This window comes from Brassica napus, chromosome C5 (genome assembly GCF_020379485.1).
Source record: "Brassica napus cultivar Da-Ae chromosome C5, Da-Ae, whole genome shotgun sequence".
NCBI classification, from domain to species: domain Eukaryota; kingdom Viridiplantae; phylum Streptophyta; class Magnoliopsida; order Brassicales; family Brassicaceae; genus Brassica; species Brassica napus.
This window is the reverse complement of record NC_063448.1, coordinates 49,263,744-49,284,349: the sequence shown is the minus strand read 5'-3', so window position 1 is coordinate 49,284,349 and position 20,606 is coordinate 49,263,744. Positions and strand designations below refer to the sequence as shown.

The 20,606-nt window shown below is 35.0% G+C and overlaps 2 protein-coding genes across 2 annotated transcripts; one reads left to right on the top strand and one right to left on the bottom strand.

Annotated features, from left to right (window-relative positions):
- The first annotated feature begins 2,130 nt into the window (after positions 1 to 2,130).
- Positions 2,131 to 4,153, top strand: LOC106420879 (cytochrome P450 705A22-like). The gene is made up of 2 exons (XM_013861733.3): positions 2,131 to 3,195; positions 3,338 to 4,153. The coding sequence occupies exons 1-2, from the start codon at positions 2,131 to 2,133 to the stop codon at positions 3,914 to 3,916; spliced, it is 1,644 nt and encodes a 547-aa protein (XP_013717187.3). The 3' UTR covers positions 3,917 to 4,153.
- Positions 4,154 to 4,454: 301 nt separating this feature from the next.
- On the bottom strand, positions 4,455 to 12,558 carry LOC106420888 (terpenoid synthase 25). The gene is made up of 7 exons (XM_013861741.3): positions 7,148 to 12,558; positions 6,794 to 7,067; positions 6,157 to 6,529; positions 5,852 to 6,070; positions 5,606 to 5,744; positions 5,272 to 5,523; positions 4,455 to 4,953 (listed from the first exon to the last, which is right to left on the bottom strand). The coding sequence occupies exons 1-7, from the start codon at positions 7,403 to 7,405 to the stop codon at positions 4,657 to 4,659; spliced, it is 1,812 nt and encodes a 603-aa protein (XP_013717195.1). The 5' UTR covers positions 7,406 to 12,558; the 3' UTR covers positions 4,455 to 4,656.
- Positions 12,559 to 20,606: the final 8,048 nt, after the last annotated feature.

Genomic DNA, 20,606 nt, shown 5'->3' with positions numbered 1-20,606 from the left:
ACTTTGGGCTGAAGCTCAGGTAGTCACTGATCAGCAGAGGGAACGACAGGTACAGCCCATAACCCCATTAGCAACTCCAGGACGATGGTGTTCTATAGATGGCTCGTGGAAAGATAAGAAACTAATGTCGGGACATGGATGGTATAGTACATTACCGGGCTTTGATGGTTTATTAGGAGCAAGGAATGTAAGGGCATGCTTTTCCCCTCTTCACTCGGAGGTGGAAGCTTTGATTTGGGCAATGGTATGTATGAAAAATTTACGACAGTTTCAGGTTACATTCGCAACGGATTGTTCTCAATTGGTGAAGATGGTTTCGGAACCAGAAGAATGTCCAGCTTTTGAAAGTTATCTGCAAGATATTAAGCTTCTGCGGAGAAGCTTTCTCAACTCAGATATTGTTCATGTATCTCGGACGGAGAACCTACGGGCGGATAGCTTAGCACGCAGTGCTAGGAAACAAATGTCTTTCGGCGTTCACATGGAAGCGGAGTTACCGATTTGGTTTACAGAGTTTATTTGAGTATGTGAATGTCTTGTTGTCAAAAAAAAAATTAACTATATATTTAAATTAAAATTTTGTTTGATAATGCAAAATTTAATTTTTTTTCACCACCCCGTAAAATTAAATTTCCTCCCCAAAACTTCATAGCGAATTTTTTTGCCAGACCAAAAATTGAGTTTTTCGTAAAAATTATTAAATGAACTTTTTTACCAAAACTACAAACAAAAACATTTTCCGCCAAAACCGTACAATCTATTTCCACCAAACCCAAAAATCTAATTTTCCTGCCAAAACCACAAAATTGAGTTTTTTTCACAAAATCGTAAAATCTAGTTTTCTTTCAAAACTGAAAATTGAGTTTTTCCGCCAAAACCGCGAATTGAGTTTTTCGCCAAAAAAAATTCTTTTCCCGCCAAAACAAAAATTTAATTTTCCTGCCAAAACTGAAAAATTGAATTTTTTTCGCCAAAACCGCAAAATTGAGTTTTTTCGCCAAAACCGCAAAATTGAGTTTTTTCACCAAAAGCGTAAAAGGTAATTTTTCTGCAAAAAACCAAAAATCGAGTTTTCCCGTCAAAACCACAAAAATTGAATTTTTCCGCTAAAACCATAAAATCTCTTGTTCAACCAAAACCCAAGATCGAACTTTCCCACCGAAACCTCACTAAAATAGAAAAATTGAGTTTTTCCTCTAAAACCGTAAAATTTGAGTTTTCCTGCCCTAATTGAAAATGGGTTGAATTTTTTCCACCAAACCCACAAAAATCAAGTTTTTCCATTAAAACCAAAATTGATTTTTTTTTTTGTTTTAACGGAAAACTCGACTTTACAGTTTTGGCGGGAAATTTTGATTTTCAATTTTAGCGGAAAACTCGATTTTTCAGTTTTGGTGGACAAACTCATTTTCAGTTTGGCAGGAAAACTCAATTTTACGGTTTTGGCGAAAAATTCAAAATTCTGATTTTAGCGGAAAACTCGATTTTGTGGTTTCGACGGGAGAAAATTGGATTTTATGGTTTGACGAGAAAACTCAATTTTATGGTCTTGGCACCAGGAAAAATCGATTTTGATGATCAACAAATTGGAGGACAACAAGTGATGATCATATCACATCTTAGTTTTAAAAAAAAAAAAAAATCATGCTTATAACTTGAAGACAAAAATGGATAAAATATACTTTTTCCATTTATATGATCATATATCTTGTGAGTTGTTAAAACATGTAAGCTTTTGTTAAATTGATATACAAACATTTGGTAAGTTGCATAAAAATTAAATGCGTTAATTCCGATATCAACCCTAACTCTTGATTAAAATATAATTAAAATAGAGTTGAGTTAAATAGGGATGGGTTTATACTTTATACTAAACAAAAAAAAGCTAACTCCAACTGATTCATTGTGAAACTCAGTGCTTCGTCCATTATATCTACTACTATAAACTATGCAATTAACAAGGTTATTGACAAAATATAAAATGCTGATTTATGGAAATATATTAGCCACATGATTCATGTGGAACCTTAGATGTCTGCCACACAGTGAATACTATTTACTCAAAAATTTAACAATTAATGGTAGTACATAATGTATCATTAAACTGGACTATCATTCCATTGAACATCAATGGGATCAATGATCACGATTAATTTTCAAAATTGTATCGTCTTGATCTTCCTATGCTTCTTGTCGCTCCTTTGTTACCATCTCTTCTTCAAGAAACCAAAAGATGGCTTTAACTTGACTCAGAGTCACAATTATCCTGGTCACCTAATACAGATATATGGACCTATGTTTTATGGTCCATTTGAATATCCAGAAAAATGGTCTATATGTGGACTGCATCTCCCCTTGGGAATTAGTTGGGCCTCTCCATGGGCAATCAAAAAAAAAAAACAAAAAAACTTGCCTCAGAGTCCTCCGTCTCTGCCGATCATCGGGCATCTTCACCTTCTCCTCTCTGTTCTACCACACAAGGCTTTTCAGAAGATCTCGTCAAGGTACGGACCTCTCCTCCACCTCCGTATATTCAAAGTTCCCTTTGTCCTCGCCTCCTCGGCCTCCGTGGCATACGATCTCTTCAGGACGCACGATGTGAATGTCTCATCACGTGGTTTCCGTACACTGGAGAATTCTCTCTTGTTCGGACATGAAACATTCACAGGCGCTGACTTTGGAGACTATTACAAGTTCATGAAGAAGGTCCTGGTCATGAATCTGTTGGGTACTCAGGCACTGGAGCGGTCACGAGGTATCCGTGCAGAAGAGATCGAGCGGTTTTACGCGAGGCTGATGGACAAGGCGAGGAAGAAAGAGAGTGTTGAGATAGGAAAGGAAGCAATGGTGCTCACTAACAACATCATGTCCAAGTTGCTCATTGGGAGGAGCTGTTCTGAGGAGAACGGCGAGGCTGGGAAGGTCAGGGAATCGGTGACCAAAACAATGGGCTTGATAAAGAAAGTTTTCTTTTCAAACATGTTAGGTAAGCCGCTTAAGAAGCTTGGCATCTCACTCTTCGAAAAGGAGATTCGAGGCGTCTCTGGTGGATTCGATGAGCTGCTAGAGAGGCTTCTCCGGGAACACGAAGAGAAACATCAAGATACAGACATGATGGACGTTTTATTGTCAGCTTATAAATATGAAAATGAGGACTATAAGATCACTAGAAACCACATCAAGTTGTTAATCGTGGTAATTATTTTTTTTTTCAGAGAAAAATATAAAACCTATAGACATTCAAATTTTGTTTTTATCAGAAATTCATTCATCACTACTTTTTTTTTGGGTTGAATCATTCATCACTACTAATAAAACCTTTTGTCTTCATTTCCAGGAGCTTTTCCTTGCAGGCACTGACAGTGCTGCACGGTTAATCCAGTGGGCGATGGCTGAGATCATTAGCAAACCAAATATTCTTGAGAGGTTGAGGCAAGAAATGGATTCCGTGGCAGGGAAAACAAGGTTGATTCAAGAAACAGATCTACCAAGACTTCCTTATTTGCAAGCGGTGGTTAAAGAAACACAAAGGTTTCACCCAGCAGTGCCTCTTACGTTAAGGATGTCCGAAGAAGACTGTAACGTTGGAGGGTTTCACATACCGGAGAAGACAACACTTGTTGTAAATGTTTACGCCGTTATGAGAGATCCTAATGTCTGGCAAAATCCTGATGAGTTTAAGCCAGAGAGGTTTATTGCTTCTTCAAGTTCTGAGCAAGAAGAAGAAAGAGAGAAAATCCTTAAGTTCCTTCCTTCTGGAAGCGGAAGGAGAGGCTGTCCTGAAGAAAATCTTGGATATATCTTCGTCGAAACTGGAGTTGGAATGATGGTGCAGTGCTTTGACTGGAGAATCAATGGAGATAAAATTGTTAACATGGAAGAGACTCTTGCAGGATTGTCCTCGAACCGAGTTTAAATCTGAAGATGCCAAGTTGATTACTTAAAAGGTATCGGTGAAGACCTATAGCTATTGTCCCGTGTAATAAGGAAGCTTGCTTTCAGTTGTTCTCTTTTGTAGATTGTATGTTTACTCGTTACATTTGGTTCAAACGGTTAGTTTGGTTGGCAAAAAATAATGCCGAACTAAACCAAACAAAAATTTGGTTGGGCATTAAGTTAGTCCAGTTGATGAAAAATTTACCTAAGCTTTGGATTTCGGTTTTGTTTTTTAACACTGGTTAATTATGATATTACAAACTATGAGAAACATTACATATACGATATTAAAGCCGATAATTCTACATGCCTTATGAGGATTCCCGTCTGACTGCATCACCATGAGTCCTAGCTATTCTGAGATCCATTCGTCGACGGTATGTTTTGCGTCATTCCGAAGATCTCTTATAAGTCTTTTCTCTAATATTCTGCATTATTTGCTTTATCCGGGAATTGAAACTCATACCTTATGATGTAGAAGCATTAATGAACCATTGGTCAAACCACTGGACCAAAGGAGTTTCCACTGCTTTGGATTTCGGTTTAAACTCGAATAATATTTGGGAGGATTTGCGGTTAATTTTGACCGAATTCGGTTTTTCTGGTTTAATATTGGTTAAAACTGTGGGGGGGGGGGAATAGATACTTTCTTTGTTACTTTCAAATCTCTTTACTGTTTCGAAAAGTAATAACAAATTCATAAAAAGACTGGTTCTCGTCTTAAAGAGGTATTGGCTTGATGAACAAAGAGGCAAGACGGTCTTTGAGCGTTCCATCGGGATAGGTGAATCCTTCACCCTCCCTGTAATACACAGCGATCACACGTGCAATATTGATGATTCGCACCACTATCTGCCGTGGCATTGTAATGTTTGACACCATGAACTCATTCATCATTATTTTATAACTCTCCTCAGCCATCTTGCCCATTTCTTCTACCGCTTCTTCTTTGGTAACACCATATTGCTTCATGTAACAGTTGACACCATTTGCTACCTCTCCTCTGCCCATTTCTACCTGCTCATTTTTATTAATAGTCAGTGTTACAAACGCAAAACAAACAAAAAGAAATAAGAAAAACTTAGATATCGTCTGAGGCAAATATCCGTCTTAAGATTTGTACATTGGTTATGAAGATAAATAATTTACAATTGTTTATATCCGTATTTATAGAGTTTCAAAATTTTGATATTTATTTTCTCTTTGTGTAAATTTTGTTATCTACTAAAATGTAAGTCATTTTCAAAATCAAAGGGAAATTTTATAGGTCCATGTATGTATATAGATGCTAGAGATTCTGAGGTAATAGTTGTCAGAATTGTTTAATCTACGTACCTCAAAGGAGGCTATGTCATTTTGTATACGAAAATAAGAACTCAAAGCTTGGATGATTTTGGGCTTGGAGTAGAACCACTCGATCAACTGCTTCTCATCACAGTCATCGTGCATGGCTATATAGCCGTAAGCTGCCAAGTCATCCATTCCGGCTGTGAGCAACCCAACCTTCATGTACTCATCGAAGCTTGGCACATGACCTGCGCGTGCCCATTTTGCTATCTCTAGATACGCTATCACCAGGCTTTTACACTAAAGCTCTCAAATAAATGGTTAGATAGTTAAATTACTTTGTTTCCTTTTTTTTTTGAACTACTCAAGTTTGATTACTTACCTCATCAATAGTAGGTTGAACACTCTGTGATCTTCCTCGAGCCCTCATTTCTCGATCAATCTCTTCTACATATCCTAACACTTCGCGGTATATGATTCTCATATAGCTTGGGAGTTCTTCAATGGTAGAAAGATCCCACCTACACGTTTTTCATTATTAAAGACATGCAAGGGCTGGGAACTAACTAGGTACACATATATTTAAGAAAAAACCCTGTATATACATAATACATGTATACCTTTTTACCTTTGGAAAGCATCGACAAGACTTGCAACTTCAGGAACAGTTGCATATGCATCACATATATCATCCACACAAGTTAAGAGCATTGTAAGTTTAGCGGCATAAACTCTCCCAACTGAATACCTTGGCTCGACATATAGTGCTAAGCCCGCAAGATAGATCTCTACGCATCTGTTCCTAACGAAAGGTAGCTTAGTTGCAAAATCCAAGTCACTCCACCATCTACAAACAGTAAAAAAAGTAAAAAAATAAAGAAAGGTGTGCAGTCTTTGTATATTTATATATCTGATTGATTATGATGACTTTACTTGGTTATATCCTTCAGCTCTTTGACGTAAGTCAGCTGGCAAAAGTTGAAGTTGAGCTTTGCAAACTTGAGCAGTGTCTCATCATGCCCTTCTTCTTGTTCGTAGAAAGAGATATATTCTCTTGCAACTACTATTTCTGAGCAAAGATACCGAGGTATGTACAATTGCTTCTGTATATGCTTAGAGAGGTGGGGACTAGCACTCTTTGCCAGGGACTCCAAGTGATTCCTTGTGAAACTCAGCGCTTCCTCCATTATATCTTCAGATGATGCTCTTAGATGCGCTGCTTCATACAACTGTAGCATGCCCCTAATATCCGTGCCTAGACTCTCCTTCAACCTCCCATCTTCACCTTTGAATCTATCGAAAGCATCTATACAAAACCAAGATATAGCTAAGTCTATCGATATGTCTCGTTTGTGACAAAAGTTTTTTGATGTCTTGTTATATATTAGTGAACAGGGCTTTCCCTTGGATCTAAGATTCTCTAGCCAATTTAGTAAGAAATTTAATAAAAATTGTTTAAAAATTGGAGGCTATATAGTTTATCCTAAAAATTTGGAAGTTCAAAACTAAGCTTATTTTCATGACCGGCTCTGGATGCGAATAAAAGGGAATCTGATGTAAAGTTTCTTACCGCAAGACATCTTGTGCCGGTATAATCTGAAAACCTCAAACATGATGGCGATGGTTTCCAAATCACATTCGTCTTTAATTAATGCGTCCAAATTCTTGAAAGCATGGTCTAGAATCTCTTCGATTTCGTTCTCATAGTAATGTGCTATACCTAGACTGATAAGCAAATGGATGAGACGAATCTTCTCCTTGTCGCCACTGTCAGGAGACAAGAGCCTTACTCTCACTTTTGGCTGCATCACCGATTCAATCTCTGTCGCTAGGGCATCAAATTTCTGCAATATTATGATATATAATCAGTAATAGACCATGTTGCAACAAGACTTAAATCACATTATAGATCAGGTGTACTTACGGATTCGTCGACATGAACGGAGAGGAAGTAGTCTCCCCAAAAAGATGGAGGAAAGTTAGCCAAGGGACGAGTACTCTCGAGATCGCCACTACTGCTCTCAGTAGTAGCCCTAACACGTAACGACAAACCGTGTTTTAGGGGGTTCTTGGACGAAAAAGCGTTGTGTTGAAGCAAACGGCGAGGAAAGAGAGAGAGCTTGTTTGTATTACAAAGCAGATGAAGATTGTTAGGACCAAGACCTATTCTTGCTGCTTCCATATTTAATCAAGTTAATCACTTTCAAGACTCAAGAGAGATCGAATCGAGATGATATAAGAGGTATCCCTTATATATAAGTTTGATTTCTGTTTCGAAATATTTCCTCATATGTATTAGAGCAGCTTCATAAACTCTATTTTAACTCAGTATTTAACCTATATAAAATAAAATAAAACGAGAGAGAAAGAGAAATCTCATATGAATTTGTTTTTCAAATACTCTGCAACCATGCATAAAATAAAATTTAATTATTTAATCAAATTATATTAAATATTAATATAAAATCTGTAAAATATTTTTAACGTTCTTCAAGATGGAGTTGCTCGTAATGAACAAGGAAGCTGGCCTGGAAACATCTAATTTATACTTTTAGCAATTAAAATCTGGTGTTGACCTTAATTTCTTACTCTCTCATTGGAGCATCAGTGATCTACTTGCTTTATTTTGTTCCATGTATAATCCTAAATAAATAAAAATCTATTGTCATATAACGATACATACCAGGGGCAAACATAAGCTCTCTGTTTTTTTATGGAGCGACTCTTTTTTTATCAATGCATTATGTCCTGTGTTTATGTGTTTCTTTGTTTTAATCGTAACCTAGGTTGAAGTACTACTCTGTTTTTTTTTTTTGTTTTATTGAAGTAGTATCGGTTTTGGTGTAAGCACTTGTTCCGTTAACAGAACACTTGCTATATGAAACGCGTGGGTTTATATTTGAGTAGTTTAAAACGACAACGATAACATTATAATTCATTACTATATATTTTGTTAGAGAGTTTTATGCTTAAAAATTGTAAGGATCAGATGGCAAAATAATTTTTGTATACTTTAAATCTTATTACACAAACTAAAACATGTGTGATATAACAATTAAGAATTGTTGATATAACAATTCCAACGATTGGACATGAGATGAATGTGATCCTTAGTTTGAGGGAGAGAATGTGAGATAACAAACTAAGGGTCCGACTGGTGACCATCCGGGAAACAAGAGGAACGAATAAAAAAGGAATGTACGGAAATAAAATACCAGGAATGAAAAGGAATGGTTGTTCCTTATCAAATTTGACAAGGAATAATTTTGTTCTTTAATTCTCTAAAAAAAAATGAATGAAAGGGAATGAGAGGAAATTATTATTCCTTGTGAATGGTAATTTTTTTTAGAAACGTTAGGGAATGCATTATTCCTCGTCGTTCCCTGGTCACCATTCATAAGTCTCACATTAGAGAATTAGACAATGAGTGTCTAATATATAAAGAGATGTTCAACTCTAATTAGTATACGAGGTCTTTTGCGAAGGAGCCCAAAAGTAAATCCATGCGGTCCAGCCTCTTACGCTCAAAGTGGACAATATTGTACTAATAGGACAATATAGAGTTGGACATGGGCTCACACAATTCCAACAATTGGTATCAGAGCGATTGACGAGAAATCTGCAAGAAGACCAAAATACCCTTCGAGAGATTAATGGGTACCCATCGAGTTAGGATTGGGAGGTGTGTGTGGCAGAGATCAAATCAAAAGATCTTGGAAGTCAGTTGTGGGACACGAGATGAATGTGATCCTTAGTTTGAAGGGAAGAATGTGAGATAACAAACTAAGTCTCACATTGGAGAATTCGAAAAAAATGTCTAATATATAAAGAGATGTCCAACTCTAATTAGTACGAGGTCTTTTGAGAAGGAGCCCAAAAGTAAATCCATGCGGACCAGCCTCTTAGGCCCAAAGTGGGTACCCTCGTACTAATAGGAAAATATAGAGTTGGACATGAGCTCACACAATTCCAACAATTGGTATCAGAGCGGTTTGACGAGAAATCTGCAAGAAGACCAAAATACCCTTCGAGTAGGAACATGACCCATCGAGTTAGGATTGGGAGGTGTGTGTGGCAGAGATCAGGTCAAAAGATCCTAGAAGTCAGTTGTGGGACACGAGATGAATGTGATCCTTAGTTTAAGGGAGAGAATGTGATATAACAAACTAAGTCTCACATTGGAGAATTAGACAAGGAGAGTCTAATATAAAAAGAGATGTCCAACTCTAATAGTACGAGGCCTTTTGGGAAGGAGCCCAAAAGTAAATCCATGTGGGCCAGGCTCTTAGGCCCAAAGTAGACAATATCGTACTAATAGGACAATATAGAGTTGGACATGGGCTCACACAATTCCAACAACATGTTCCACTAGAATACGCATCGAATTTAAGGGCATGTGGATCCACGTGAAAGTAACACATGACATAATAGGAAAAGAACATGTTAGCATTTGTCTTTTTTTTTACCAGCTGAAACTGATATACTATGGATTTTTCCATTTTTTATGTAAGAATATATGTTCTATTTAAATTTGTTACGTTACATTTGGAGCCTATTTTAGAGTTTTTAAAAGTTTAGGTACGTTCTGCATCATTGTAAAGATTCTGGAACTTTTTAATGTGTAAGACTACAAAAAGCCATTTCAAAAGTGTATCTACAGATAGAGGCTTTCCCACAGAGAGATTGAGCTCATTTTTTTATCACAATACAAAGCTTTGCATTATCTTTCCAATGTCACCGGTTTGAGGTCCATATGACGATTAGATCTAAAATTATGCATGTTTTACTGAAAAGTGGTATGTCTGACTCACGAGAGGAAGTTGTCGAAGAAGAAATGTCAATCGACACTAATACTTCGTGTCAAACGATACTGATGCAAGAAGACGGGCCAAGTTTATTTCAATACCGACGTGGACCAAAAAGTCACCACAAATTACAGAATTGCCTCTAGATGACTTAATACCTAGTTTTTATAGTTTTCTAAGCCATTATTGACGGTTAAGCTTTATTCTATTGTCTTACTTTAAGTTTTTTCTTAGATTAGGAGAGAAGAGAAGAACTCCTTCATGATCCTCTTGGAACTCTTTTGCCTTTGGTTTTATGTATGATTTATATTTTTTCTATGATTATGTATTTATCTTTCATGTTTGAGTATTTCACATGTTAGTTTTAGGGATTTTTTAGGATTTTGAATGAACTTCTGAAATATAGAATTACTAGGGTGAACTATTAGGATCTTTCATCAGAATTGATCTTACTGCTTGCATTCTATAATAATTAAATGAACTTAGATTATTGACAATTGAGAGAGTAGATTCATATCTGACTATAATTCTGTTGAAATGGGTTGTTAGGCGCAGTGACACGCTGATTTAATTGACTCAGTGAACTAATCGATCTGATCATTAAAGTTTGTTTGAAAGCGTAACAATCGACACTCTAAAGGTGTATTGATCGATACTCGTTCCATATTAGAGAGAGAAAGCTGGGTATCTTACTATTGCATTCGAGTTTTAGGATCAACTTCTTAGCATCTATAGATGTAAGTTCTGACAACTTGAATAAAACCCTAAGTCTAGTACATTTTCCCACATGTCTAACAATTCCTCTATTTACTGTTTTGTTATTTATTACTTTTTATTATTTTGATCTAGTTTAATCTGAAATCCAAATTTATTATGTGAAATAACATCTATGGGGATTCGATTCCTAAAAACTATAATTGATTTCTTATTTGAGAGAGTTATTATAGGATAATTTGAGCACATCATAGACGAAGTAATAGATGTAAATACAGTCAATTCAACTACTAAAACGAAATTCATATGTAATTTAGTGATATCATAAATAGGCCAGATCTGGACACGATCCAGTAAAATATTGGTTTTTAACGTCCAAAATTTTTGAATTTTTTTTACGTTATAGATCTTTAAATTATAGGAGAAGATATATTTTTTTACTAAAATTGATAAAAAAAATGTTAAAGCTCATCTCCCTTTCCAAAATAATTCAGATCTGGCCATTTTAATAAAATATGCAAAGCACATACTTACCCTAATCTTGTGATCGATAATTTTGAATATATGAATTCATAGTGTGGATTGTCTTGTAAAGATAATTAATTAGCCTCGATTACTTCTATTGTCCACTAATCCCTTTATGCTGTGAAACAAGAAAAAGAAATAATTGGTTGTTCTTATTATTATTCTATAGACAATATACATATATATATAGGAATATAAAACTAGGGTTTAGAACCGTCTAAAACATGGATCTATGGGCCTATATAGACATATTCATAACACTTTATAAAGAATTAAAATTAAATCAATATCCAATATGTCATTTCTGAAAAGAAACAAAAGTAATTAAAATTGTGTCAGTAGTCAATACTATTAAGAACATCTGCCAGGCTGGAACTTGTGATGAACGATTTAAAATATAGATTTAAATGAATCATTGAGGAAGTTACAACTATCTTAGTTATCATCAATTAAGAACACCATTATCGTTTAATCTATCAAGTAGAATTTCTAAATTATTTTACATATGAATATTTTAAAAAGTAATTTAATTTTAATATTAAGAGAATAGCTGTATCACTACAACAATAGCCCTTGGAATGCAGTTTTCACCCAAAAAATATCTTAGATTTTACTTTTTTTTTAATTTTTTTTTTCACAATTTTGATTTTTTTTAAAACAATTTGCTGAATATACATAATTAAACTCAATATTAGAAAAGTACCCAAATACGCATAAAAACCCGTATAACTGTAACAATTTTGTCATGATTTTCCTACGTTGCTCTTCACTCTACGCCATGTTGCTATATAGGTGAATGGTGAATATAACTCTCTACTAGGTGACTATAATTGTCTGCTAACTGTTACGGGTAAGTGATTCAAAACCACAAAAGTTTAGTATAAACCCCTCGAGTAAAGATGATCGACGGAGGTGGACAAACATTAACATAATTAAAGTTGAGAATTTTTTCCATCAAATTATTAGTTGATGGGTTTTTTTTTTGCGATACATTGGATTTTATTACTTAAAACCCTTTTTTTATGCTAGATTAGCAATAAATGTATTCTAGGTTTCATAACACAAATCCGGAATAAATGAAGAGGGGTGATAATGCTAGGCAATTAATTACTTTGGGTAGATAATGTTAGGGGATCGATTACTGGAAAGTCCACAGTGAAGGTATTTGAATCCAAATCCATATCCTTTAGATTTATAAAATTATTATTCGAATCTATCAAAATCAACAAATATACTGATTTAATTTAAATAATTAAATAATATTATTAAAATACTAAATATAATAAAATAAAATAAAATAGTAAAATGTTTAATTTAAATAATATTTTTAATAATCCGGAACATAAAAAAACTTATGTTTCTTTCTTTTATAGATCAGATCAATTGGATTCCGATAATGGATTCCAAGTTCTTTTGCCAATCCTTCTGTTCTACGTGAATGCAACACATGACATATAATAGAGGAGAACATATTGCATATTTATTCGTACGTTCTTTCCTAACGGGTTTAGTCAACAATAGGAGTAGTAAAGGTAAATGGTTATTTTTGCATGCCAAAATATTAGGCTTGATTTAAGTGCAAGTGTTAGTGTTGTTACAAAAATAATCCCGACTAAATTACCACCGGTGCCACGTCCATGGCTTCTTTGTTTCGTTTTTGTGAACTTGGTTCACGAGTTGATCAGTTTCTCTTGTTCTCAGAGACTGACCATGACGAGACATCTTTTTATTTTCGTTGATAAATCGGTTTGATTGGGTTTTGGTGGCATCATGTGTTGACCACAATATCCTATCACTAGAGTTCTTTATTCTAGGTTCTAGTGGTTATGTTCTTCCGACTTGTTGAAGCATTTTGTGAAGTTGCGGCTGTCACTCAACCCGTTTGTTTTTTTTTTTTTTTTTTTTAACCAGGCGGGGTTCGGGCCTTCGGCCCTAATCCCCTCCTAGGCCCGGAGCCAGCCTGCGTCTGTACCATTACGGTCCTGGATACTCCTCCCCGCCCGAGACTCGAACTCGTGACCTCTCAGACCGGAGTTTGAGGTGTTACCAGTTGAGCTAGCTCGTCCGGGTACCGTTTGTTTTCTTGTCTTTGTTAGTGTCAGTAGGATTGCTCGTTAACTGAATAGATCTTGATTAGATTGTCCTAGAATTGTGATAGGTTCTGTTGTGAAATGTCGCTTGTTTTGCGTGATTCTTGCTAAGGATAGATGTCATCAGTTTTTGATGGGATCGTGTGAAGAGTCTTCTAGTTCTTTGATTTTGGGTTTGCTCAAAACATCGTCGAGGATCATGAGAGTTTGTATTTTAAGAGCAGCTCCAACGTTAATTTGTACCAAGAGTTCTTAGAATTAAAATTAAATATAAAATCAATGAAACATGAGAGAGAAAGAACAAAAGTTCTAAGAACAAAACTTTTAAGAACCAGTTGAGATAGATAGAGAACAGACGTTACTTTGTTAAATTCTCAACAAGTTTTGAAAAATAAATATATAATCATGTAATTAAAATAATATTATATTTTTTTTAGGACTCTTCGCAGTTTTTACCGATAATGCTACTCTAAAGCATCGTTAACAGATTAGGGTTCATGCATGTTGATTGGTGTCGTTATATCTATCTTATATGCTCCTCCGGGAATAGATCTTAGTTTGTTATATTTAAATCTGTTCTTAAAGTCTGTTTCCACATTTTTGAGACTTAAAGTTGTTAACTTGTATCAATTTTCATATATATTTACCCATGTTCGAAAACTCGTCAGACGCTATCCGTGCGGCACACTCGGGCCTAGCGAGTTAACATAGATTCGGAGATTAATCGCAAATTAATAGGGGATTAATTTTTCATCATTTTATGTTTATATGCGTATATAAACTTGTATTTGCACTAGGTGCATACAAAAATGCTCCAGCTCAAATGGTTAAAGTGTGGTTCAACTCCCCATTTCGTTTTTTGGGCCTAATTTTAATTTTTTCTTTTAACTAAGGATAAAACGGTAATTCGCCGTTTCATCCCTTTCCTTTTCCCCTGCGAACATAACCTACAACAACCGTCTGCCTCCATTTTTGTATTTAATTTTCTCACTATTTTTCATCATTTGTTTGCACAATTCCATTTAATATCCATAGATCTAACTTAAACGCACTGATTTTTAACAGAAATCAAAACTAAAACGAGATTTTTTCAAAGATCCGATTTTATGGCCGATTATGGTCGATTCACTACGGCGGTTGGCAGCACCGCGTATACCCGCCGATTAATCGGTCGAGTTAGGCGAGTTTTTGAACATGGATATTTACTAATGAATATTTACAATTTACCAAAGATAAAAGACAAATGTTAATAATCATGAGTCACATCTTTCAATTCAACCAATGAAGTATTTTGCTACGGTAGTAAAATCAGAATGTCAGCGGTGATGATTGGTTTGACTGTGGCTTTAAAAATTTAGCTGCAGATGATTAGATGTAGATAAATCGGTTGTAGCAGTAAAATTGTTACCGTAGACTTTTGCTATAGTTAAATTGGTTGTAGTTGTAGGCTGTAGATGTTTTAAAATAAAATATATGAAATATGTGTTGTATATATAAAATTATTATTTTATATCAATTAAAATAATTTATATTAATATTTTTTTAATAAATTATCAAAATTTATTGTAATTTAAAATATGATATGTAAACAATATTTATATTATTTAAATATCTTAATAATTTAAAAATACTCAAATTCAAAATTAAAATATTTATAAAAATTTTTATTATGATTATATAATTTATTTGATATTATAGATATTTCTTTTTTTCATTTACAGATTCTACAGCATATAAAAAGAAGATGTAGGGTTTTTGTCTAAAATACGTAAGAAAATGTTTTGGTTTATTTTTTTTGCTGTACCTTTAAAAATAAAGCTAAAGTATAATTGGTAAAACTAAATAAAAACTTGATGTAAACTTTAATTTTTAAAAGTAAAGCTATAACATAATTGGTAAAATTTAGTGATTTAAAATAAATAAAACTAAAATAGAGAGATAAAGTCCAATCAATCGTCCCGGCGTCTGTTTAGGTTTAATTTATGTTACTGTCTTGTCGGCACTCGGTTTTTATTTAAATTAATCAAACCTTATCTTATGTGTCAATGCACATATCACCAAGCTCTGTCAGGCTGCAACTTGTGATGAAAGATTTAAAATAGATTTTATTAGAGATGATGATTATTTATCATACGGGGCACATGTCACAACAGTGACCATCCGTATCACTTACACACATATTCTCTTCCAGATTAATATATATCATAAAGTTTTGTCTTTTTGTTAAAAGTAACCGACTTTCTGTTCCTATATAAAGAGAAATGTTACTCTTATGTTTTAATTAATAAAAACAGCAGTTTATCTCTCTCACTCACTCTCTCCCTCTCATACAACACCAAAACATATAATACATATAAAGATATACATCTGAGTTAATAGTTCATAACATGTTATCATCACGAAACTCTGACCAACTGAGATTTATCAATCCGAAAGTTCTTAAACCAACCGAGATAATATTTAAATTTATATACTTCAATATATTTAATTTATTTAAATTTTATTATTATTTCGGAGTGAAAAGCTGGACTTTCTCCGTTTATTTTTCGGGATGATAGGCGCTGCCTTCTCCGACTGATCATTATGGTAGGCTATGCCTTCACGATCAGAGAAACACGTGGTAGGCTTTGCCTCCGTGAATAAAAATAAAAAGTCAAAAATGGTAGACTAAGTCTCCTCGAACCTTGAAATAAGTAAAAGTCAAAATGGTAGACCATGTCTCCTGGGACTTTGAAAAATGATCAATATGGTAGTCTATGACTCATCGGATCATGTGGTAGGCTGAGCCTCCCGATTTTATTTATGCTATTTAAATTTCTACAATTTAAATTTATGCAATTTAAGTTTATGCTTTTATTTTATGCCCTTAGTTTCTGCATTTCAATTTCCGTCTTTATATATTATTATTCTATGAATTCGGTTATCATATCAAATTTGACAAAGCTCAAAATAAATGCCCTTGATATCACGGGAAATAGTTATATGACCTGGGCAGTGGGTGCAAAGATGCACCTGGGAAAAATGAGCTTTGAGAAATCATCGATAAGTTGAAACTATATCGGATGAGAAAAAGATAAAGCCATGATAATTTACACCACTTTAATGATGGTTTATAAAATGAGGTGTATCATGAGAAAGATCTAGAAGATCTTTGAATAGTCAAATCCTTGAAAGAAAGGATTCACCAAATTGTTGGAGTTGATGTAAATCCTCCGTGAGAATTGAAAAGAAAAGAAACTCATGATACTAAACCATCAAATCGGTCCTTCTTGAAAAGGACAAGGGTGTGGATGCGGTTGAAACTGCTATCGTGGTCGTGGAAGAGGACGAGGAAGAAGATTCCGTCCCTATGAAAATAATGGAAACTTCCACGAAAATGAAAGTGGTCGGGTGATAAAAGGCAAACAGAAAAGGTTTGCTATAGATACGGCCAGAAAAAAAATTGGGTACGTAGTTGTCGTACGCCAAATATTTAGCCGATCTATATCGAGAATCAAAAAGAGAAAGAGAAAGGAAGTATATTAAACTTCGTCTCTTATGAGCCCGAACCATTTTTCGTAACTTGAATACTCATCTTGATGATTCAGATTTTCTGGTTGGTCCAGAAAATGAAAATAAAATATCGATGTGATATGAGAATTATCTTCCTGAATAAAATTTTGAGATTCAGGATGGAGATAGATATACCTGGCAGATATTGGGTCATCGTACATGACTACTAAAGGTAACAAATATTTCTCCTCTCTCAAAATAAGTATGTATAATATCTATTGCTATAAAAATTATTATTGGCTCTAGAGGAGCTTATGATGAACAGACATGCATAAGAAAATGATGGCAAAAGTATAAATGAGTGGTAAACCTGAAGTTTACTGATATATTGCCATCTTCAATAATGTTATCAACATTATTGTGAAATACTGAAAAACTAGAAGTTTTTCACATATAGCATGTCAAGAAAATAAAGAAAACCATCATGGGTGTTGAATCATCAAACAAGTTCATAATATGTGATTTCTTTAAGCAGACCCCAAATTAAGATCTCACTCTAAAGGATTTGAAACATAATTCATCCCAAATGGGAAAACTGAATATGTTATTGGTTCTAGAGTGGGATTCAGTACGAGATTTTAGACATGAAGTGTCATCATCTCGAGGGGGAGAATTAGAGAATCCTAGTAAGTGGAACATTGAAAAAGATTATGTTCGCACTCGAAAAAGAACTTGATAAACTAAACTCAAATAAGATGATCCCCATGATCGGATGTAAACATGCAGTTGTGCATGTAATAAAGACATATACAATCCAGAGGGATAAAGTATATGGATAATTAGAAATATGCTCGCAAGTTTGCTAGAAGCATATGATAAGCTGATGGAATGAAATATGTGAAATGGAATACAATGAAAAGTAGGATAATCCATTTACAAAATGCCTGCCGGACATTTTGATGAAATAATGAAATCATATTCCAGCTGAAAATGCTCCAATAAGAAAATAGTGTCCTAAAAGGATGATATATGAGTCCATGGCAAGCTAAAGACGTGATAGACCATTTTGGTTCCAAAGAGTCCTCGAAAAGGAGCAAAAATATAAATATAGGAAGAATCTCATGATGAGACCGTTGATAAGGTTAATATAATAGTCAGGTACCTGGGTAAATCATCGATGATGATAAAGAGATCTCGATTAACCATATCAGTACGGATAAAAAGATGGAACCAAAGAGAAAATAGATTGTCGACAATAATGAAAAAAAAGCGCTATATAAATAAGGATTATGAATCTACCTCAATGTATGAGGGTAGAGTGAATTGATTGGCCATCAATTCGATATAAAGCTCGTTAGAAAAACGAGAGATTTTTGGACCAAAAGTCCAAGGTATAGTTCTCCAGAGAATGAAATGAAAGATGACCTTGAGGTATGAAAAATGGCTTGTTCCGAGGTCACTGGAGAAAATTTAAAATAGATGCAATATATTGAAATGTCTGGCAGGACAAAAAAGACTTGAGTTGCATCTTGATATTTTAGAAGTCCATGGAGAGTTAAAGATGCTCTCGGGAATGTATAAAACTCTGGAAGAGTTAGAACAAGCCGTATATAAGGTATCTTGAACCGGTAACTGGTGATATGTTTACGGCACGATTTGCCGATTGCCATTTTAATGAGGATGAATTTCTAGCGTTAGGGGGAGGAATTTGAGAAATTCCTAAAGAGATTACATGGTGTACATAGTCGTTGTTACACCTTGATCCCCCTACGAATCAAAGAGAGCTGGAAATTCAAGAAATTGTGCATTTGCATAATTTGGCAAATCAGTTACCAGATGTGTTCACAGATACGACATAATATACCCGCTGAAAATGTTCCATCAAGAGTTGATGTTCCTAAAGAACAAAGTAATGGTAACAAAATAAATGAACCTAGGGTTCAGTTAAAGAGGGGGAGACTAGCGGGTTCTAGAGATAAAAATCCCCGAAAGAAATTGGTTGAGAAAAGTTGCAAGGTTCCTGAAGAACCTGATACTGAATAATGTTTGAAAGAAGACATAAGTGGAAAGGTTCAAATAGAACCTGATACTGAAAGATGTCTGAAAGAAGGCATAAGTGGAAAGGTTCCAGAGGAACCTGATACTGAAAAATGTCTGAAAGAAGACATAGATGAAAAGGGTCAAGATGAACCAAATAAAGATGATCCAGATGACGAAAAGAGAACATAAAAGTATGAGATTTCCATCAACCACACCCTTGATGAAAAAGTTATAAGATAAAAGATGTTGATAAAATGTTCTCATTTTCTGTCCAAAGAGATCGATCATAAAAGTGATTATCCCGATCCAAGGTCCATGTTGGAATGTTAAAAGGACATGATTGGGAGGAGTGGCAGAAGGTCATTCAAATTGAATTATTCTCCCTGAATAAAAGAAATGTCTTTGGACCTATAGTCATAACGCCTGAGAATATAAATCTTGTTGGGTATAAGTGGGTATTCGTGAGAAAAGTAACACGATATAAAACCTGATTAGTTGCCCAAAGATTTTCTCAGAGACCGGAAATTGATTTTGAGGAAATGTATTCTCCGGTAATGGATGCAATTATGTTTAGATTTTTTATGAGCCTAATGGCATCTAAAAATCTTGAAATGCATCTTATAGATGTTTTGACTATATATTTGTATAGATCGTTGGATAACGATATATATATGAAGCTCCCTGAGGGATTGCAAATGCCTGAAGCATTGAAAGAAAATTTCAGGGAGATTTGTTCGGTCAAGTTACAGCGATCACTTTACGGATTAAAGCAATCCGGACGCATGTGATGACCTGAACATAATTGGAACTCAAAAGGAGGTTGATGATGCTTGAACTCATATGAAAGAGGAATTCGAAATGAAAGATCTCGGCAAGACAAAGTTTTGTCTTGGGCTCCAGATAGAGCATCTCCGAGAAGGGATATTTGTGCATCAATCAAACTATACGAAAAGGTTATTGAAACGCTTTCGTATGGACAAAGCGACTCCTTTGAGTACTCCAATGATTGGTAGATCTCTCAATGTTGAGAGTGATCATTTTAGGCCCTGCGAAGATAGCGAGAAGATATTAGGTCCAGAAGTACCTTATATGAGTGGTATCGGTGGGCTGTTATATCTTGCAATGTACCAGACCAGATATAGCTTTTGCTACAAATCTACTGGCGAGATATAGTTCTGCTCCTACTCGCAGGCACTGGGACGGAATAAAGCATCTATTCCGTTACCTCCAATGTACAATTGATTTAGGATTAATGTATTTTAGAAAACCCGAGTTTGGTATGGTTGGTTTTGCAGATGCATGATACTTATCAGATCCTCATAAGGCTCGATCGCAAATCGGCTATGTTTTTATAATTAGTGGAACCGCGATCTCTTGGCGGTCGCAGAAAAAAACTCTGGTTGCGACTTCTTCGAATCATGCAGAAACTATTGCGCTTCACGAAGCATGTCGAGAATGTGTGTGGCTTCGGTCAATGAGTCACCACATACAAGAATCAAGCGGAATAGTCAACGAGAAAGAACCGACAAAAATATTTGAAGACAATTCGGCGTGTGTCTCTCAACTTAAAGAAGGCTACATTAAGAGTGACAAGACAAAGCACATCCCTCCGAGATTTTTCTCATACATACGGGAGCTCGCGAAAAATAAAGAAGTGGACATTGAGTATGTACGATCATGCGACAATCCGGCTGACTTGTTCACAAAGGCCCTTCCC

What these genes read in the sequence shown, in the direction of transcription:
- LOC106420888 (XM_013861741.3), bottom strand. Translation starts at nt 7,405, where the DNA reads ATGGAAGCAGCAAGAATAGGTCTTGGTCCTAACAATCTTCATCTGCTT. An exon ending in GAGCTGAAGGATATAACCAA is followed by an intron (nt 6,071 to 6,156) that starts GTAAAGTCATCA and finishes TACTGTTTGTAG; the next exon opens with ATGGTGGAGTGACTTGGATT. An exon ending in TTCAACCTACTATTGATGAG is followed by an intron (nt 5,524 to 5,605) that starts GTAAGTAATCAA and finishes TGAGAGCTTTAG; the next exon opens with TGTAAAAGCCTGGTGATAGC.
- LOC106420879 (XM_013861733.3), top strand. Translation starts at nt 2,131, where the DNA reads ATGGGATCAATGATCACGATTAATTTTCAAAATTGTATCGTCTTGATC. An exon ending in ACATCAAGTTGTTAATCGTG is followed by an intron (nt 3,196 to 3,337) that starts GTAATTATTTTT and finishes CTTCATTTCCAG; the next exon opens with GAGCTTTTCCTTGCAGGCAC.